This window comes from Seriola aureovittata, chromosome 16 (assembly GCF_021018895.1).
Source record: "Seriola aureovittata isolate HTS-2021-v1 ecotype China chromosome 16, ASM2101889v1, whole genome shotgun sequence".
Taxonomy (NCBI): domain Eukaryota; kingdom Metazoa; phylum Chordata; class Actinopteri; order Carangiformes; family Carangidae; genus Seriola; species Seriola aureovittata.
Genome location: NC_079379.1, coordinates 17,281,874 through 17,298,054, shown reverse-complemented (window position 1 = coordinate 17,298,054; position 16,181 = coordinate 17,281,874). Strand labels below are relative to the sequence as shown.

Below are 16,181 nucleotides of genomic sequence, written 5' to 3'. Positions count from 1 at the left end.
GCGTGTGCGCCTTTAAGTGTTTATATGCTCATATTTCTCTCTCTCTGTCACCCTCTGCTCTACTATTTTATCACTGGCTTGATACGTCGTCAATGAGGCTGGCATGCTAAATGATAATTAAGACCATTACACGCTCACAGAGCATGCTACCAGTGCAGCACACGGCTCTCTCAATCGGAGCCTCATCTCAGGGGACACCCTAGTACTCACACAGTCGTGTATCTCTCCAAATTAGGTTAGATTTTCATTCCACCTCATTCGCCATGGATGTGATGTGGTTATTATAAACTCATGATATGGTTAGTGAGCCTGCTGCCGTTAGATGGGTGGAGGCATCATGTTGGCGTGTTAAAGGGGAAATGGATTGCCAACACTCAGTATTGCACATCTCTGTTTCTCTTGCTCATGAATACTCCCTGATCTGAAGTAGGTTTGCAGATACACACTAACGCTCACAATCTGATGCACAATATGTAACGCAAAACACACGAGAAGCACTCACAAATGCATGTATGTGTTTGTGCAGAGTGACAGGTGGACACCTTACCTTAACACACTCACCATTCACCACCTTACCCCGAATGATCTGTCATCTGAAAATGTACACTTTCATTTCTTTGTCAAGTGGTGGAAATTCACTAAGTAACCTACATTTACTCAAGTACTATACTTTAGTATAATTCTGAGATACTTGTACTCTAGTTGAGAATTTAGATTGTATACTACTCTATACTGTGCCTATACTGAACTACACTGTACCTTTTGCTCCACTACATTTATTTGGCAGCTATGGTTACTTTACATAGAAAAACCTATCTGGCTCGCTAGAACTAGCTCCACCTCTACCAACTACAGTGGCACAACCTCAATGCATCATTACTTACAATCTAGTAATGTCACATATGATAGTCAGATGTACTGTCACATATCAGTTACACAGGTTAATTTTCTGCCTGACAAGTCTTGCTTAAGGATTACTTTTTCCACCACTGTCCTTGTCATACTTCTAATCTGACACATTCTAATCCACAAACCTCTCTCTGCAAACATATTAGATATCCATACAATAATCTTATCACTGACAGTGTGCCAGGACCAAGCTTGAAGGCAGCTGTTTCTCCTCAGGTTTCTCCTAATCTGGGGTGTGTACAGGCTCATTGGCCTGTTAACGTACCCGTGCACGTATCAAATAGTGATTGAGAAAGACATACCCTTGGGTTAAGGTGCGTTTGATGCATGGTTAAAAGTCAGAAAGTCTTTGACAATAGAGGTTCAAGTTTGAATGCAGGGACCTCCAGATTTCAGATAAGACTGTGAGCTCAGGTGGTACCTTTAGTCACTAGATTTAAAAATGGATGGGTTTTGTTTTGTGGGGAGATACAAATAACAAATGGATTAATAAAGGAGTAAAGGACAAAAGATAAAAAGTGGATGCACTGGGGTTAGAAGAGGGAATATGGGCCTTATATGTCATGTGACATTTCTATATCCTCTTGTATTAGAAGGGCTTGTGCGGTGTGGTTTGTGAGTGATTGTGACCACGGCTGTGTTCATACTGCACATACAATATGGACTATTAGATTTGTCAAAATATGTATGTAAAATGAATTTATACCGTATCTTTTAACAGCCATGCCCATTTCCTCTATAGCTCCAGAGGGCATCATAAAAACCATAAAGTTAAAATGTTGGCACAGTGTAGCCTTTGCGACGAAGCAAGGGAGTTTTAAAGCATAAATGCATGACTGTATGTTATACAGGCAAAAGACTGATTAGAGTTTAACTAAGACTGTCTATAATGAAACCAAAGAACACAGAGAGACATAAACCTCATCCAAAACAAAATGCACATAGCCTGTAGGTTTTTACCTACACAATTCTTCCAGTTGTGCACTATTGTTCAAACTTATTTGATTAAATTTATTACAGGGTATGAAATGTGCTCATAAATTTCCTTCATATTTAAACATATCTTTGCATGTTGGAGCAGCTTTGTGCAGGATCAAATCATTTTAAACTCTGGCGACCCCTAGTGGTTGAATCAAAAAAGACATCAGACCCAGAGAGTAAATGGCTGAAGGCAACATTCAGACTGCACCAAACTGCACTGTGACTTTTTCATCCAGCCCTCCACCTTGTTCTAGCTGGGCTTTAGCAACTCACTATATCTAGGAGACAGTTTTCTGCCAGTTGATCCAAAGCCTTTAACTAACTCTAGAAGATGACAGCACATTACACTCTTATAGCTTCCTAACTGGTTACACGTGAGTCTAAGAATGCATTTACAAATAACATTAATAGCTTTTAAGGACGTAGTGTAGTTTTGAGTTTGACTTTGTAGTTGTTACAAGGTCAATCTCCTTTCTTGTATTTACACCTTCTTTAGTCTGTTTTTAATTTATTGATTATTTTGATTTGTTTTTAAAAATTTAAATTATATTCTTCAGCTTCTTGTTGTTTTATCGTTTACTGCATTTTAGTCTTAATTTGTTTTGATGATGATGATGATGATGATGATGATGATGTTGTCCTGGTTAGTTCCATCAACATTTATTCCAAAGTCTGCTTAATCTTTCTCTCTAAAATTCTATTAGGATTTTAAACTACACTGTATTTATTTGCTTTCACTGGCATTAAAACGATTCCTGTATTGTCTTCACACCAGGTCACTGCCAGGTTATTGTGGTTTCAATATAAGATCTCAAAAACATGAAACCTTTTGTTTATGCCTCTCAGTCATGAATAAATAACTGATTGATGATTGCATGACTCCTTCCTGAACATTAAATGGAGTGATGTGAGTAAAAAGACTCTAATTTGTGGAATTTAATGCATTCTCTGGTGAGGTAACACCCTGAGCAACAATGACTCACTTTGACTCAACTGTCACTTCACTATGAACTTAACTATGACACGCAAGCACACCCATACACACAAATTGTGTGTTTGAAGCGGTGATCAGGCTTAAATGATGCATTAAGCACTTCATTACTCAGGTGAAGCATCACTGTGCGCTGGCTGTCTGTTTTAATTTTATTAGCTGACATGTTTATGGAAGTATCTCTCTGTGTTTAACTCCTTCGCACTGCCTCACCTCAGGGATTCATGTGTCTCCTTACGTGCATCCTGTATACGTCTCTATGAGTGTATGTACACACATACAGTTTCTTGTTTGTTTGAGGCCACTGAAGTGATATATGATTCACAGAAGTCAGCCTTAGAGCACCTGATGACTTCACTTTGTCCAAATGACATAACAGCTGTAACAACTGCTTCACTTTTGTGGAGGAGTGGGAGGCACAGTGCTTGACTTTTGGTGTTTGGTCTAATGCTGTAGCACTCTTAGTAATAGGATTGACCTAGATTGGAGTTTAGTTGCATCTGTTATGTTTCGCCTGCATGTGTGTGTGCATGTACTCCAGGTTTGTTGTTGTTTGCTAGAGGTGTGTTGTAAATGCTTCATGAAGCTAGTAATGGAAAAACCTTGGATGCGATCCCACTTATGGATTTACAGAAGAGAGCCTGGGTTTGCAAATTAGGATTATATGATTAGTTATGATTTCATGGGGCAGAATTTTGATGTGTTCATTTGCAATCTTTCCATCATTTTCACAATCTTAATTGAGTCAACGCTGATATTCAAGAATACACAATAGATAGAGAATGTTCCTGTAATACATACATGTTTAGAGAACACGTATGTGCCACTCACGCATGGGGTGAATGTGGGTTTACGAATTTGAAGTCGCTTTTGAACTGTTTGTTTCGCTATACGGTCCACATGAGGGCGCTGTCGTGCCACTGATTGGTCTGTTGAACATTTTTGACCCAAGTCAAGACTTACATGCAGGTCGTGCCTTACTTTTGCCATCAGGCGGCGCCAAAATCTCGTGTGATGTCTGTTGCCATCGCCAGCTGCTTGCCTGCTGAGAGGATAGCCGAGGGGGAGAGAGACAGAGAGTGAGAGAGTGAGAGGGAGAGAGAAAGAGAGAGAGAGAGAGAGTGCATGAGAGAGAGAGAAGCAGCAGCGTGGACAGGTTGACTGTCAGACAATCAACACAACAATGTAAATGAACCATGCATCTCCGGGAGCAATTACTCTTACTCTGTCGTGCAATGATTGCATTTTGTTTCACTTTCATTTATCTATTCATTTATTTATTTATTTATTAAGAAATGCTGTTCATTACCTCTGTGTCTTTCTCTCTCCCTCATTCTCACCCTCCCTCCCTCTTTGTCTATCAGTTGCCTGCACAAACTTTCTTGTTTCTACTTTTTTTTTTACGAAGCCACTGGTATCCGAAATGCATTAATGTAAACTGCTGATAGACTTATTTCTGCATGTATATGGTGCAATATATAAGGAGACATGGTCAGTTATATCAATCTGGAATTTTCACTGCTTTTAATTGAATTTCCATCGATTGAGTTATTAGTGGGGCGCTATTGTTCTTTTGGGGAATTGAGCCCACATGAATACAGAGCGCCTGCACAAAGATAAACTAATGACAATTTATTGATGTGGTGATACGTCAAAGAAAGCTGGTTTCTCAAAGAAGCTATGTAGAAAAAAGTGAACATAAAAGTTGTGTTTTTGACTTGTGATTCCACCGTGTTCCTGCACTGACAAACTCCCCCATTTGATCACAATTGTTGTTGAGAGTGATTGATGCCTCCCACCAATGCGCGCTGAGGAGAGATGATCATTGAATCCAACGTCATAATAATGGCATCGCTGACAGGGAGTCTCACTCTCTCGCGGTCGTCCCTGACTATTACCTGAACTGCACCTGTGGGCTTCATCTCCTCTTGTCATTTACACACGCAACACAAGCTCCAGACACACGGGTGCGCGCATCACCGTGCACTCTCCCATCGCCTGGGGATCGCATTGTGCTGAGTTGACCGGATAGCTGCTTGTTCATATAGGTTCAGCGCCTTCAGTGGGAGCGCCTCACACATTTGGACGACTTGCGCCTTCTCTTCAGTAACTTTGATGGGGACTTCGACATTAAGCAGGGAAAATGCCTGTGATGAAGGGATTATTAGCGCCGCAGAACACGTTTCTGGACACTATAGCCACACGGTTTGATGGCACTCGTAAGTTTGCTTTTAATTATTTTTCAAACAGTCGAATCTTAATGGCAGCTATTTTAGTTTTTGGTGTAAATTTCCAGGTGGTCTGCATTCTGTTTTGTGAGGTGACTGACAAAGCACACTGTAGTCTGGAGATCCTTGAGTAGATTAACAGCCTAACACCTGCAATAATCAAATAAAAGAGGGCTGTCAATGCCTTTCATGCATTTCTGTCCTTGATGCGAATGGCCTTTCAATTACAGGTGGCATCAGGTATCTCAGGCCAGCAGTCTGTTTTTGCTGAGACAGACTTGTAACTTCAAGGTAACTCAGAATCGTTTCATGTTTCTGGATCAGACAGTTGTGGAAAGCCAGAGCGCTGCCACACCAATTAGCGCGCCGAGACTGTCGCTGTCCGCGGTGCTGAAACCTGCTGAAACCTCAGCACCACAGACAGCGAGGAAGCGTTAACAGGGCGCTCACACACTGGGCAGCTCCACGCATTTGGACAACTTGTTCACAAGTTGAAGCCTGTTTCATATATTTACTGTTTGGGAACATACCTGGACATATGCAACTTTTCGGAGTTGTCCACACGTCATGTTATCCCCTCCGTGGAGTTCACCTTTATTATCTCTGCTCTTTGGCCGACAAGTCCTGTGGCTGGTGCGATCTTCCTCTCTCCTCGGTCTGAAACCAGCAGTCGCATTTATCAAAATTAATTGGTCGGCGGCAGCGTTACAGCAAGTCTTTCCCAGGGCTGAGGCACACACAGGCATTTCTAAAAGACAACTTTTTGGTCTGAACTCTCGCCTCTCATCTTAGTGATCTTCTTTTTTCATAATGAACATCTTCTGCTTCTCTTGGAGGATTGTCGGAAAGCAGTAATGTTTTGCTCTGTTTAGTCCATGTGAGCTGCCACCCTCATCTTCTATCCATTTTCTGCTTAGTTTCAGCTCATCTTTAGGCTTTTAAGAGTTTGCTGTTCATTTAGGCACTTAGGCATACGTTTTTTCCAATGATTTGCTTTGTTTAAAAGCTGCATCATGGCCTGTCTTTGTTCTTTCATTCAAATATTAACCATACTATATTAGTGTGACATGGTGCAGCTAGTAAGGGGCCATATACAGTGTAGGAACCTATTACTGTATATTTCTTATTTGTCAAAAACAACACAAATATTACTTTTTGTGTCAGATTTGGTGTCTGAAAATCTGCAAGTATTTTTCCACTACATGCTTTTACTCTGCATTTTTGTTCAATACTCAACACCTACTGTTAAAATTCCTTTTTTTAGACCTAATGGTAATATTACATCATGCCCTGAGCTGTATTTAACCCTAACACATCACCATACCAATCACAGACACACAATAATAACCACAGACATCCTTCCTCATTTCAGTTCCCATAACTACAGGTTGAGCACCACTGTATAAGAGCAGGCTATATATCGAGTAGCAATAAACATTCAGCTGCCTGGGCAGGATCTCTGTTGTAACACAAGGGGATTGCAGTGGTAGTGTACCTAGCACAAGTGGTTTGTCAAGCCCCAGAGAATGAACTGCTGTCCTTGAGCTGGTCGAGGTGGAAGAAATTAACGTTGGATTTGGAGCACAAGATGGGGCAGACTGGAGGCAGTGGAGCTTGACAGGACAAATTGGGTCTGATGGCCTGGCCAGGAGCAAATATATGGGAAGTGCCAGGTTCACTGCTATGTGATTCCCTTTGACGTCATCCAAAGCCCAGGCAGGCAGGTCAGACCTGGAAAGAGCATATGATAAATGAACAAAAGTGAGAGTAGGCAAGTCCTTAACCTGATCTGATTTGTAGTCATAGAAAAGGTCTTACACGTTTACTGGTGGCCTTTAAAATAGATTAAACTTTTTCAGTGTTCACAAAGCGAGATATTCTTACATGTTCAGATGCTTATTTGAATAAATTGAGGTGTCCCAGAAATAACCTAGTGGTTACAGAGGCAGTTAATAACCGGAAACTTTCAAGTTCAATTTCATTAACAGCTGGGAGAAGACACTGAAAGTTTGCTTGCTCATTTAGATGAGCGTATATGTAAAATGTTTAAGGCTTTAAATGATTTCTCCATGTTTGGAGGAACTACCAGCTTTTCAATTACTCACAATTTCTCAGAGGATGAGGAAGAAAATATAGATAAATATTCGCACAGCATCCCACAGCTGACTTAGCTCAAATTGCTGTTCTCATGAGTCTCATTTAGCCACTTGTTAGCAACCGGCCCTTGTGTAAGGCACGTAAACACTACAATAAGTGGGGTATTTACTGACATAGTTGCATCGTATGATAAAACGTGAAAATGTCTCGAGCTTGTGTTAACCGCAACCTAATCTCAAGCATTGAACCAAAAAACCATTCAAAAAAGCTAATCAACTTTGGGGTGTGGGAACCAGAAGTGCAAAAATGCTACCTTATTTCCAGGTTTGAGGTCTCTTTCCTGCAGCTCTCTATTAAGCAGCAGACAATTGGGTGGTACAATTGTTAGGGGGCCGTGTAAAGTGTCCCAGTAAGTGCTGCTTGCCCCCATCCTGCACCATTCTTTTAGATCGCTATTTTCTAGCTCTCAGCACACACTAGCTCCACCTCCACTAGGCAGGTAATTACTGTCAGAGTCACTGACTCAACGACATGGAACAGCTGTGTGTTGAGTCAGTACAGGGCAGTGGTGGTAATGTTTAAGTGTGTATGTGGGTAAAAGAGAGAGTGAGTCTGTATGGGTGTAAAGAGATGAAAACAGGAGGAAGTGAGCAGGTAGAAAAGGGAAAGAATGGAGCATTCTCTGCACTTTGCTGGTTTGTGTCACATAACTTTATGTGTATGTGTGTGTGTGTAGCTCTGTCTCTGTGTGTGTGTGTGTGTGTGTGTGTGTGTGTGTTTGTGTGTGTGTTCAGCTGTCTCTGTCTTTGAACACAAGGGAAGTAAAATCAGAAGTTTCCTCTCCTCTGATTAACTTTTCTTAACTGCAGCACATCTAATTAAGCTGTTAAAAAGTGGCTGTGGGATCCCCTGTTGTGATTACCACTTGCTTCCAGGTGAATGTTTAAAAACTCACTATCAGACTCTGCTGTCCTAGGATGACAGAGGATGTAATGCTGCCGTCCCTATGGCTCAGTCTCACCATTGACCTTATGACCTGCCTTAAGAGCTAGGGAGCTAATTACTGATTTTGAAAGACCACAGACCACAAACCTGTGCACATATGTTTCAATAAAGTTAATTATAATGGCGATAACCTGGATTATATGTTGGGAAGACATTAGCAACTGTTTAAATTCCATTAATAGATGCTTAGTAAATTGTTATCTTACAATATCATTATGCTAACTTGTAAAAAAGGCAAGTCTGATGTTGTCCTCAGACATAGAATGACTATGAAAGAAGTAATGAGTGCGGTTATGAGACTGTGAAGGAGTAATCAATCATCATTGACTGTAGTGCTGCAGGGTGCAGAGGGGCTCTCACTTACTGGCAGTGGATTGGCACTGCTGTTCCCATTTTCTCCAAAGCCCACTTAATGTAGAGACGGTTATATTTTAGGGTATAAATAAACAGAAAGGATGGTACTGTGCTGTATCCTAGTGAACAGCATAGAATATAGATGTCATGAAATCACAGCGACGTACTGCCATAGTGCCTGCTAGCACAGAAAGCAGCAAAATTAAGTCTATTCATGTGTCCGTGTGAAGTAGGTGGTGCAAAAGTGGTTACTTTCAGGTCTCCAGGCTATGGCTGGTAAGCTAATCAGTGACATGTCAGGTATAGCAATATACATAACCAAGCCAAGTGCCTTGCTACCATCTAGCTACCAGGTGATAAGCTAGCTAGCTTGCTCATTAAGCTGTCTGGAGAAGTTTGCTTTTGCTGGCAGACAGGCTAACACAAAAAGTTAGCAGTTTATACGAAAGACATACTGTACCATTAACAGTTATTTGTTCTATTAATTCTACTTGTTTTATTTTTGCCACTTGATGCAACAAGCTTTAAACACAACATTCACATATTATCAGGTTTTAAGTTGTAAAAGCGAACATGTTAGCAAACAGTTGCCTTACACATCAAGCAGACACAAGCAGCATTAGCATTCATTTGAAGTTGTGTTTCATGCGACTTGACAAATCCAAGTCCTTCTAGTCACTGTCTTTCTAGCTCTTTTAGTCTCCACATCCACCAAATATCTGGTGCTCTAGCTACTGTAAATGCTTCACAACCTAGCTGTTAACTTTGTCTGTCTGCTGTTTGCCTCTGGGCAGGTAGAATACAGCGGGTTCATCATAGTTGTTTTTTGCTGAAAATACCTACTTGCTGCTTCACTGCATATACAGTGTAAGAACAATTATGTGCCTCAAGACAACATGTTTTAACTTGTATTAATCAGACATAGCCTGTTTCCTGCAACATCATCAGTTGCATGTCCTGTTAAAAGCAACAAGATCCTGAGCATCTGCCTAACTCACTCATTGTAAACTATCATAGCTAAAGGCATCAACTAAGTATGGAAAATGTTAAATTAGTGTTTTGAATTAATAGCAACCAAGCAGTATCCGCTGGCTTTAACAAGGCTTTGACAAAGTATCCAGTTAAGCGGGCACAGCCACCATCATCAGTACAGGCAAACACTGTCCTCACGCTAAGGTCACTAGACTTGATTACTACTGTCTACTTAAAGGGGGCAAACACCTCGTCTGTTCCACCAAACTTCTGGGACTTCTGCATGAGAGCTTTCCTCGTCACCGCGGACGTTCTGCCTTGTTAACTCACCTAATGAGCGAGATTCCTCTCCTAATCAGCGTCTCTAATGGACTGTCCAAAACGATCGAAAAACAGGGTTTCACCAACGGAAGTCTGGGCCAAGTCGGCCATTTTTAGACTCAATTAATTTTTCAAATTAGGGGATTGGGCTTTGTCAGAAAGCGAGAGGGTATGACAGAAATTTTGAGGAAGCAGAGTCGGGAGGCAGACAGTGGAGGGTGAAAGAGATATTGACCATGAGAGATAGAGAAAGAAAAGCAGGGAGGTGGGTTGGGAAATTACAGGAATGTAATGACTGGTGTAATGTTTCAGTTGGTGAGTGCCTGGAGGGCTGTATGATAAAGAGGCACAGAAGTGATTAAGGCTGTGGATTTTCTAATGATTTTCTGTCTTCAGTTACACGGTGTGAGAGGATTACCACTGTTGGCTCACCTGTGTGAGTGTGCGTGTGTATATACTGTATGTGTGTGCTTGATTATTGATGTGTGTATGTTCTGATTTCATCTGAAAATACACATAATTGATGATCCACAACCTTCACTTTGTACATAAATTTTTGTGACGAATCTCATAATCCCATGTGTTGACGACATTCAGAATCTATTTCTAAGACAAACTGTACAGTTGTAACCTTGGTTGCCATGGTGTGTGTCATTGGTAACTATGGCAACTCTAGGGGGACTTTATTGTGGCTACTTCATTGTGACTGCTCTGTAGCAGTTTCTTAGAGGCCTGTGTGAATTTTGGCAGAAAACAAGGTGAGGAGGTCTTTCCATCCATCACTCCACTCTCACCACCATTTTTGTTTTTTTTTACAACACTACATCTCCATCTTTCATCATTCCACCTCTCACAGCTCCATCTCACTTACTTTCAACTTTTCACATCACCTTCTTGCCCTCTGTCCCTATCCCACCCTCATCCGTCTGCCTCGGTTTATTTCTCAGCCTCCCCTTCTCTTCCCCTTGCCTGTCCACATCCCCCTCATCTTTCACTTTCTCACCTGCCTCGTCATCCATCTTTTTCTCTGCCTGCTGTGTGTCTGCTGGTTTCTGCTTCACCCTCTCTCTCTCTTTCTCTTTCTGTGTCTCCATTGCTTCCTCATGCTTGCTCACCCATCATCAAAGTAGCGCCTGAAATAGCTCTGGGGTTGCTCTGAGTGGTGGCACGGGGCTGTCGAGGAGCTGGTGAATGCGCATAGTTTGTTTAAAACCACAAATCTGGGACAAGTTAGTGTGTAGACAACATTAACACACACACACACACACACACACACACACACACACACACACACAAACACACACTCCTCTTCCCTCTTCTACCACCACCACTTGTTCAGGAGAGTGTACTGAAGAGATGCACCTTCAGAAATGTTGACCTGATGGAAGAGGAAAACTGAAAGAATGACCAAATTTAACTTGTGTGGAGGAATGTCTAAACCAAATTTAATGGCAATGCGTCCAGTAGTTATTGATATATTTCACTGACAGAGGAAAAGTTTGGGGATCACCATAGTTGGTAGGATTCATCCTCTGGGGATCATGAATGCCTGTACCTGAATTTCATGGCGATCTATCAGTAAGCTGCTGAACCAAAGCCCAACCAGCAACACTGCTCGCTTGGCTAAAAAACTACTAGATTAATGTTAAGAAATCCTGGTCACAAAACAAAGCAGCGCTTCCTGTTTGTAGAAAACAGCATGCCAGGTGTGACACTATAACAACTTTGCGTTACTACTGTGGCTCAGGAGGTAGAGTGGGTCGTCCTCAAGTCAAATCATCAAATCAAAGGGTTGGCGGTTTCATTCCCAGCTCATCCAGTCCGCAGGTTGGGTAAGATACTGAAGCCCAAATTGCCCCTGAGTTAACATTGGTGTATGAGTAAATGTGTGATAGAGATGTGCTGTATATATAGAAGCACTGTATAAATTTGTGCGTGAATGTGGCTTGTAGTGTAAAGTGCTTTGAATGGTCAATAACATTAGAAAACCCCAGTGCAGTCCATTTATATTTATTAACAATGCTACATTATTTGCATGATCACAAGGGGTAATTTGTCAGGAAAATTCTTTTTTAAGAAGAGGAATTAGCTGTCTTACGCTGGTGTTTTGATGGTATGATGACGCAAGTATCTTTTATTAATAGCTCACACATGCTTTACAAATCATTCATTCACCAACAATTACAAGGCCCTTCAGTTGACTTCTATTGCACAAGAAGTCTCTGTAACCATCTCTCTCTTCTTCCGTCTTGCTCTCTTTCTTCTCTCCCTGCCCTCTTTTCTCTTTTGCCCTCCCCCTCTCTTTCTTTGTCTCTGTCTTTCCTCCTCTCTCTCTTCTCTGTGTCCCTGTGGGGTTTCTCCAGCAGCTGTCATGCACTAGTGTGAGCATGAGGGGAGATGATCTATGGGCTTCTACATCGAAGCAATTAGCCAAAAGAAATTCAGAATGGAGTTAGATACAGTAGAGAAATGGGTGTGTGTGTGTGTGTGTGTGCGGGGGGGTGGGGGGGTGATGAAGAGGTTGAGAGTAGAAGAGTTGGGGAAAAAAAGGAACAAAGGAAAGAGACAAAGAGATGGGGGAGGCGGGGAGGAGGGGAAACAGTGAGGTGAAATCTAAAAAGGATATGAGGAGATGATTCGGACTTTTCCTTCAGCAGAGGTTCAGGGTGCAGAGGAAAAATAGTTATTGTAGACTGATGATGTTCCTGTATAAGTGGTGGGGAAAAGGGTGAATGTGTGCAAAGAGTGAAGGAAATAAATGAAATTGGGAAAAGAAGGATAGACTGGCAGAATTCCAAGGGCAGAGAGAACGATGAAGAGTAATTAGGCAGAAATCCAAAACGGTAGGAGGGACATGAAGAACAGCTGGAAGGAAATGAAGGAGGGAGCGAAGGTCGATAGGGGAGGCAGGGAAGGGAAGGAGGGATAGAGCAAAGGGCAGTGGGAGTGATTGAGAGAAAAAGGGGGGTACAAAGAGAGAGAGACAGAGGGGAAAGAAAGGGAAGAGAGGTAGTAAAATTAGAGGGGGGGGGCAAGAACAGAGATGCAAGGCCAGTGCATTGGCAAAGGAGGGAGGGAAGGAGCCAGGAAAAGTAGGACAGTAGGAGGGAGGTGTAGATGGAAAGGGAAAGGGAAAATGAGGGAATTTGGTGGAAAGGACAAAGCAAAAAAAAGGAAAAACATTACGTAAATGGTAATCATGTTCTGTGTCAGCCTAAAACAAGCGTCAACAACTGATAGTTGCTGAAGCATTTCTCTATGCTGAAATATTTCATGCAAAATAACCAAAATTGTGTTCATATAGGGCCTCATCGCTAAAGTAAAAACCTTGGTTTTCAGGGCCTTTAAAGTGGGCAATGGTCACACTGTATGCTTCCTGTGCATAATTCTGAGACAGACTCCCTCCATGTTGTTGTCCGTCTTAAATGTATTAAATTGTGGTTTTATCACACGGGACCTCGTTGGTGTGTTATTGGTGTTAAGAGCAGTGTATGTAAAAACTGTAATGAACTAGCTATAGGTTAAATCATATTACACAATAATCTAATAATGAGGACAGTGTCTTTTTCTTGAGTGTCCATTTGTCACCTAATATCACTTCGCCTCCGCTCCCATATGATACAAACTTACTGTCCATGCAAACAACACGTCATATCCATCAATTCTATTAACCAAAGTAATCCACTGTCAAACACAATACAGTGAGTAGAGTATTTCACAGTAAACATTCGTTTTCTGTCAGCACCATGCTCTCGTGCTCAGGGAGCTGCCACCAGACAAGCTGCAGGCCTTTGCTTCAGGTCCCCGAGAAGCCAGCAGTCCTGTCGCTCTCTCTCTCTTGCTTACCACTGAGCCTGAGGGGTCTCACATCTGACAGCCGGTCCCAACGCGAGGAGACCTGCTCTGACCATCTGTCTGGGCCACCCAGTCAGAGCATTACTGCTGACAAGAGATGTGTTCTCTGGGTGTTTTTTCTCCTTCATGAGTGGGTATCACTGTCACTGCGTTTTATTCAGCTACGTTGACCATGAGCTCATTGTGTCGTCCATCATTCCAGGGTAAAGTCTGCTGTTTTATATTTTTCTGTTCTCACATCTCAGCAAATACAACATTGCAGCATTATTCTTTATTCACTATTACATAATCCGAGGGTTCCTTTCACATTCTTGAAACAGACGAGAATCACAATTTTTAGCGAGTGCCAGCGAGCGTGCAGAAACAGTTGTTGATTGCTGAATGGGATTATAAAGAGGAGCATGTTGCTCATTCCTCTTGAGGGACACATACAAGGGTTTTGTTCTGTGCCGTTGTATTCCCAGTTCAAATCTGAGGTGGTTTCCCCTCAACAAAGCTTGACGTACAACATAAAACAATTAAACATTGGGGTTGGTGGAGAAAGGAATTATCGATGCAGAAAATTGATTTTTGTAATGAAATGTAATTGAAACAAGTCACTTCGCAGGATGTCTCAAACAGTTATTATAAACAAGCTCTACGTCACTTTTTGTGTTTGTGTATATGAGGCATGTGGCTTGATGTGTGTGTGTTATTTCCTGTCATTTTAATAATGTCCCAAAATCTATTGGGTATGATTTGTTCATGCTACATGTACATGTACGGTACATGTGGTTTGAGACTTGCATGTTATTATTCAATTTAGGGGCTAGTTTGAACAGGTTTGACTCCTTCTCAAATTACAGCAGCGTGCACACACACACACGCACGCGCGCACATTTTAGAATCTGCCAAACCACACTAGTCCACTGTCTTGCATAATAGGCATTGCATTGTAAACATTAGCTGTCTATCAGCACAGCTCAGCATCATTCTGCACTACATTGGCACTGTGGGTGTTTGTTTGTGTGGATGGGTGTTGTGTTTGTGTGCCATGATAGATGGATTCAGGTATAAACAGCTGGTCCACTTCAACTGGGTATTTAGAGCTAGGCACAAATAGGCTAATTAATTGTGATAGACTTCAGCAGTAATGCGGTTCTGTTTTCACTGTCATCACTTGAGCACAATCCCCACTGATCCCCCCACTCTTGCTTCCTCTCTCACTGTTTCCTTTAATAAAATTTCCCCTTAACACATAACCTCTCTTTAATGCAACTCTCACTAAAAGTATTATGAATTCAGGGTCAGTTTCTTGACACTAGGGAATGATTTTCAAGAGTAGCTCTTCACTGTGCAGATAAATCAGTCATTTATTGAAGTAAATGACCTTCATATTGCAGCCCACACAGGCCTTCATCTACCTGCGATGAGGATCCCATCAGCCTTTGTATCTGTGTGTTAAAAGTTACATTTTAGGCCCCGGAGGCTAGTGCGTGGCGATTCAGTTAAACGCTCAGAGAGGCACTCCTTGACCAGTTGAATTTGTTTCCATTTTTAATATCTGAAGTTTCAAAAGTGGAGGAGCTGAGAGGTTAAAGTGGTGGTCTCACAACCAGAGTGTTGGTGGTACAACATCCTCGATGAGCTGGTTAAATTTCAGTTGGGGACTGTATTAATAATTTCCAGTGTCCACGTTACCTTAAAAAGGTATTTAAAGCTGCTCGATATAGATATTTATGATAGCAATGGGTCAAATGAATATGTGTATTGTGAAAGCTGTCTCTAATACTGACCAACCCACAGAGAATTATCACCTGTCTCTGCTCTTCCCCTCAGCTTTATAGAGCGTTTTAGTGTCTTTCAGCTCACTGATTGTGGTTTTACAGCCGACAATTTTACAGCTTGGGTTTGCTGTCGGCTCTCTCATTAGATTTAACCATAACAGACAGATGGTTTCAGCAAAAAGCTCTGATAAACCCACTGAAGGCTATGGGCTCAGCACTAACAAAGACAGGCAAATTTAGCGACAAGCTACTGAACATAGTGGAGCATTAGGCAGCAACAGAGTCAGACATTTTTCCCAGGAGTTGGTGGAGACCCAAAACAAATGTTTGAGTTAAATTGATTTTCCATTTTTATATGTCTTTCCTGCATTTACTGCTTGTAACACAGTCCCCACGTGGCCAAAACAAAATATAAATGATAGAAGGTTTCATTCTTCATCTTCTTCATTCTTCATAATGTTAATTTATATTACCAGTGTTAATTAATAATATTTATATTTTTGCATTACTATACAGTTGCGGTGCTGCTGATCTGTGGTTGTTAAGGGATTGGTTTTGGGATCTCCAGGGATACGTGAAGGAGCACAACAATGAATAGTTTAAAACTACTGATCTGGTCTGTGGGGAGCTTTACTATTTTTCCCTTTAAGCCCAGAGTCAGAAAAACACACTGGTTATTATTCATGCCACTTACATTCAGTG

The 16,181-nt window shown here is 41.6% G+C and overlaps 1 protein-coding gene across 1 annotated transcript in view; it reads left to right on the top strand.

Moving 5' to 3' along the window:
* Nucleotides 1-4,804: 4,804 nt before the first annotated feature.
* Nucleotides 4,805-16,181, top strand: part of kcnh8 (potassium voltage-gated channel, subfamily H (eag-related), member 8) — a 49,517-nt gene continuing 38,140 nt past the window's right edge. Inside the window, exon 1 of the mRNA XM_056398466.1 lies at nt 4,805-5,100. Coding sequence (XP_056254441.1) covers nt 5,025-5,100 — 76 coding nt within the window. The 5' untranslated portion in view covers nt 4,805-5,024. The remainder of the gene's footprint in view (nt 5,101-16,181) is intronic.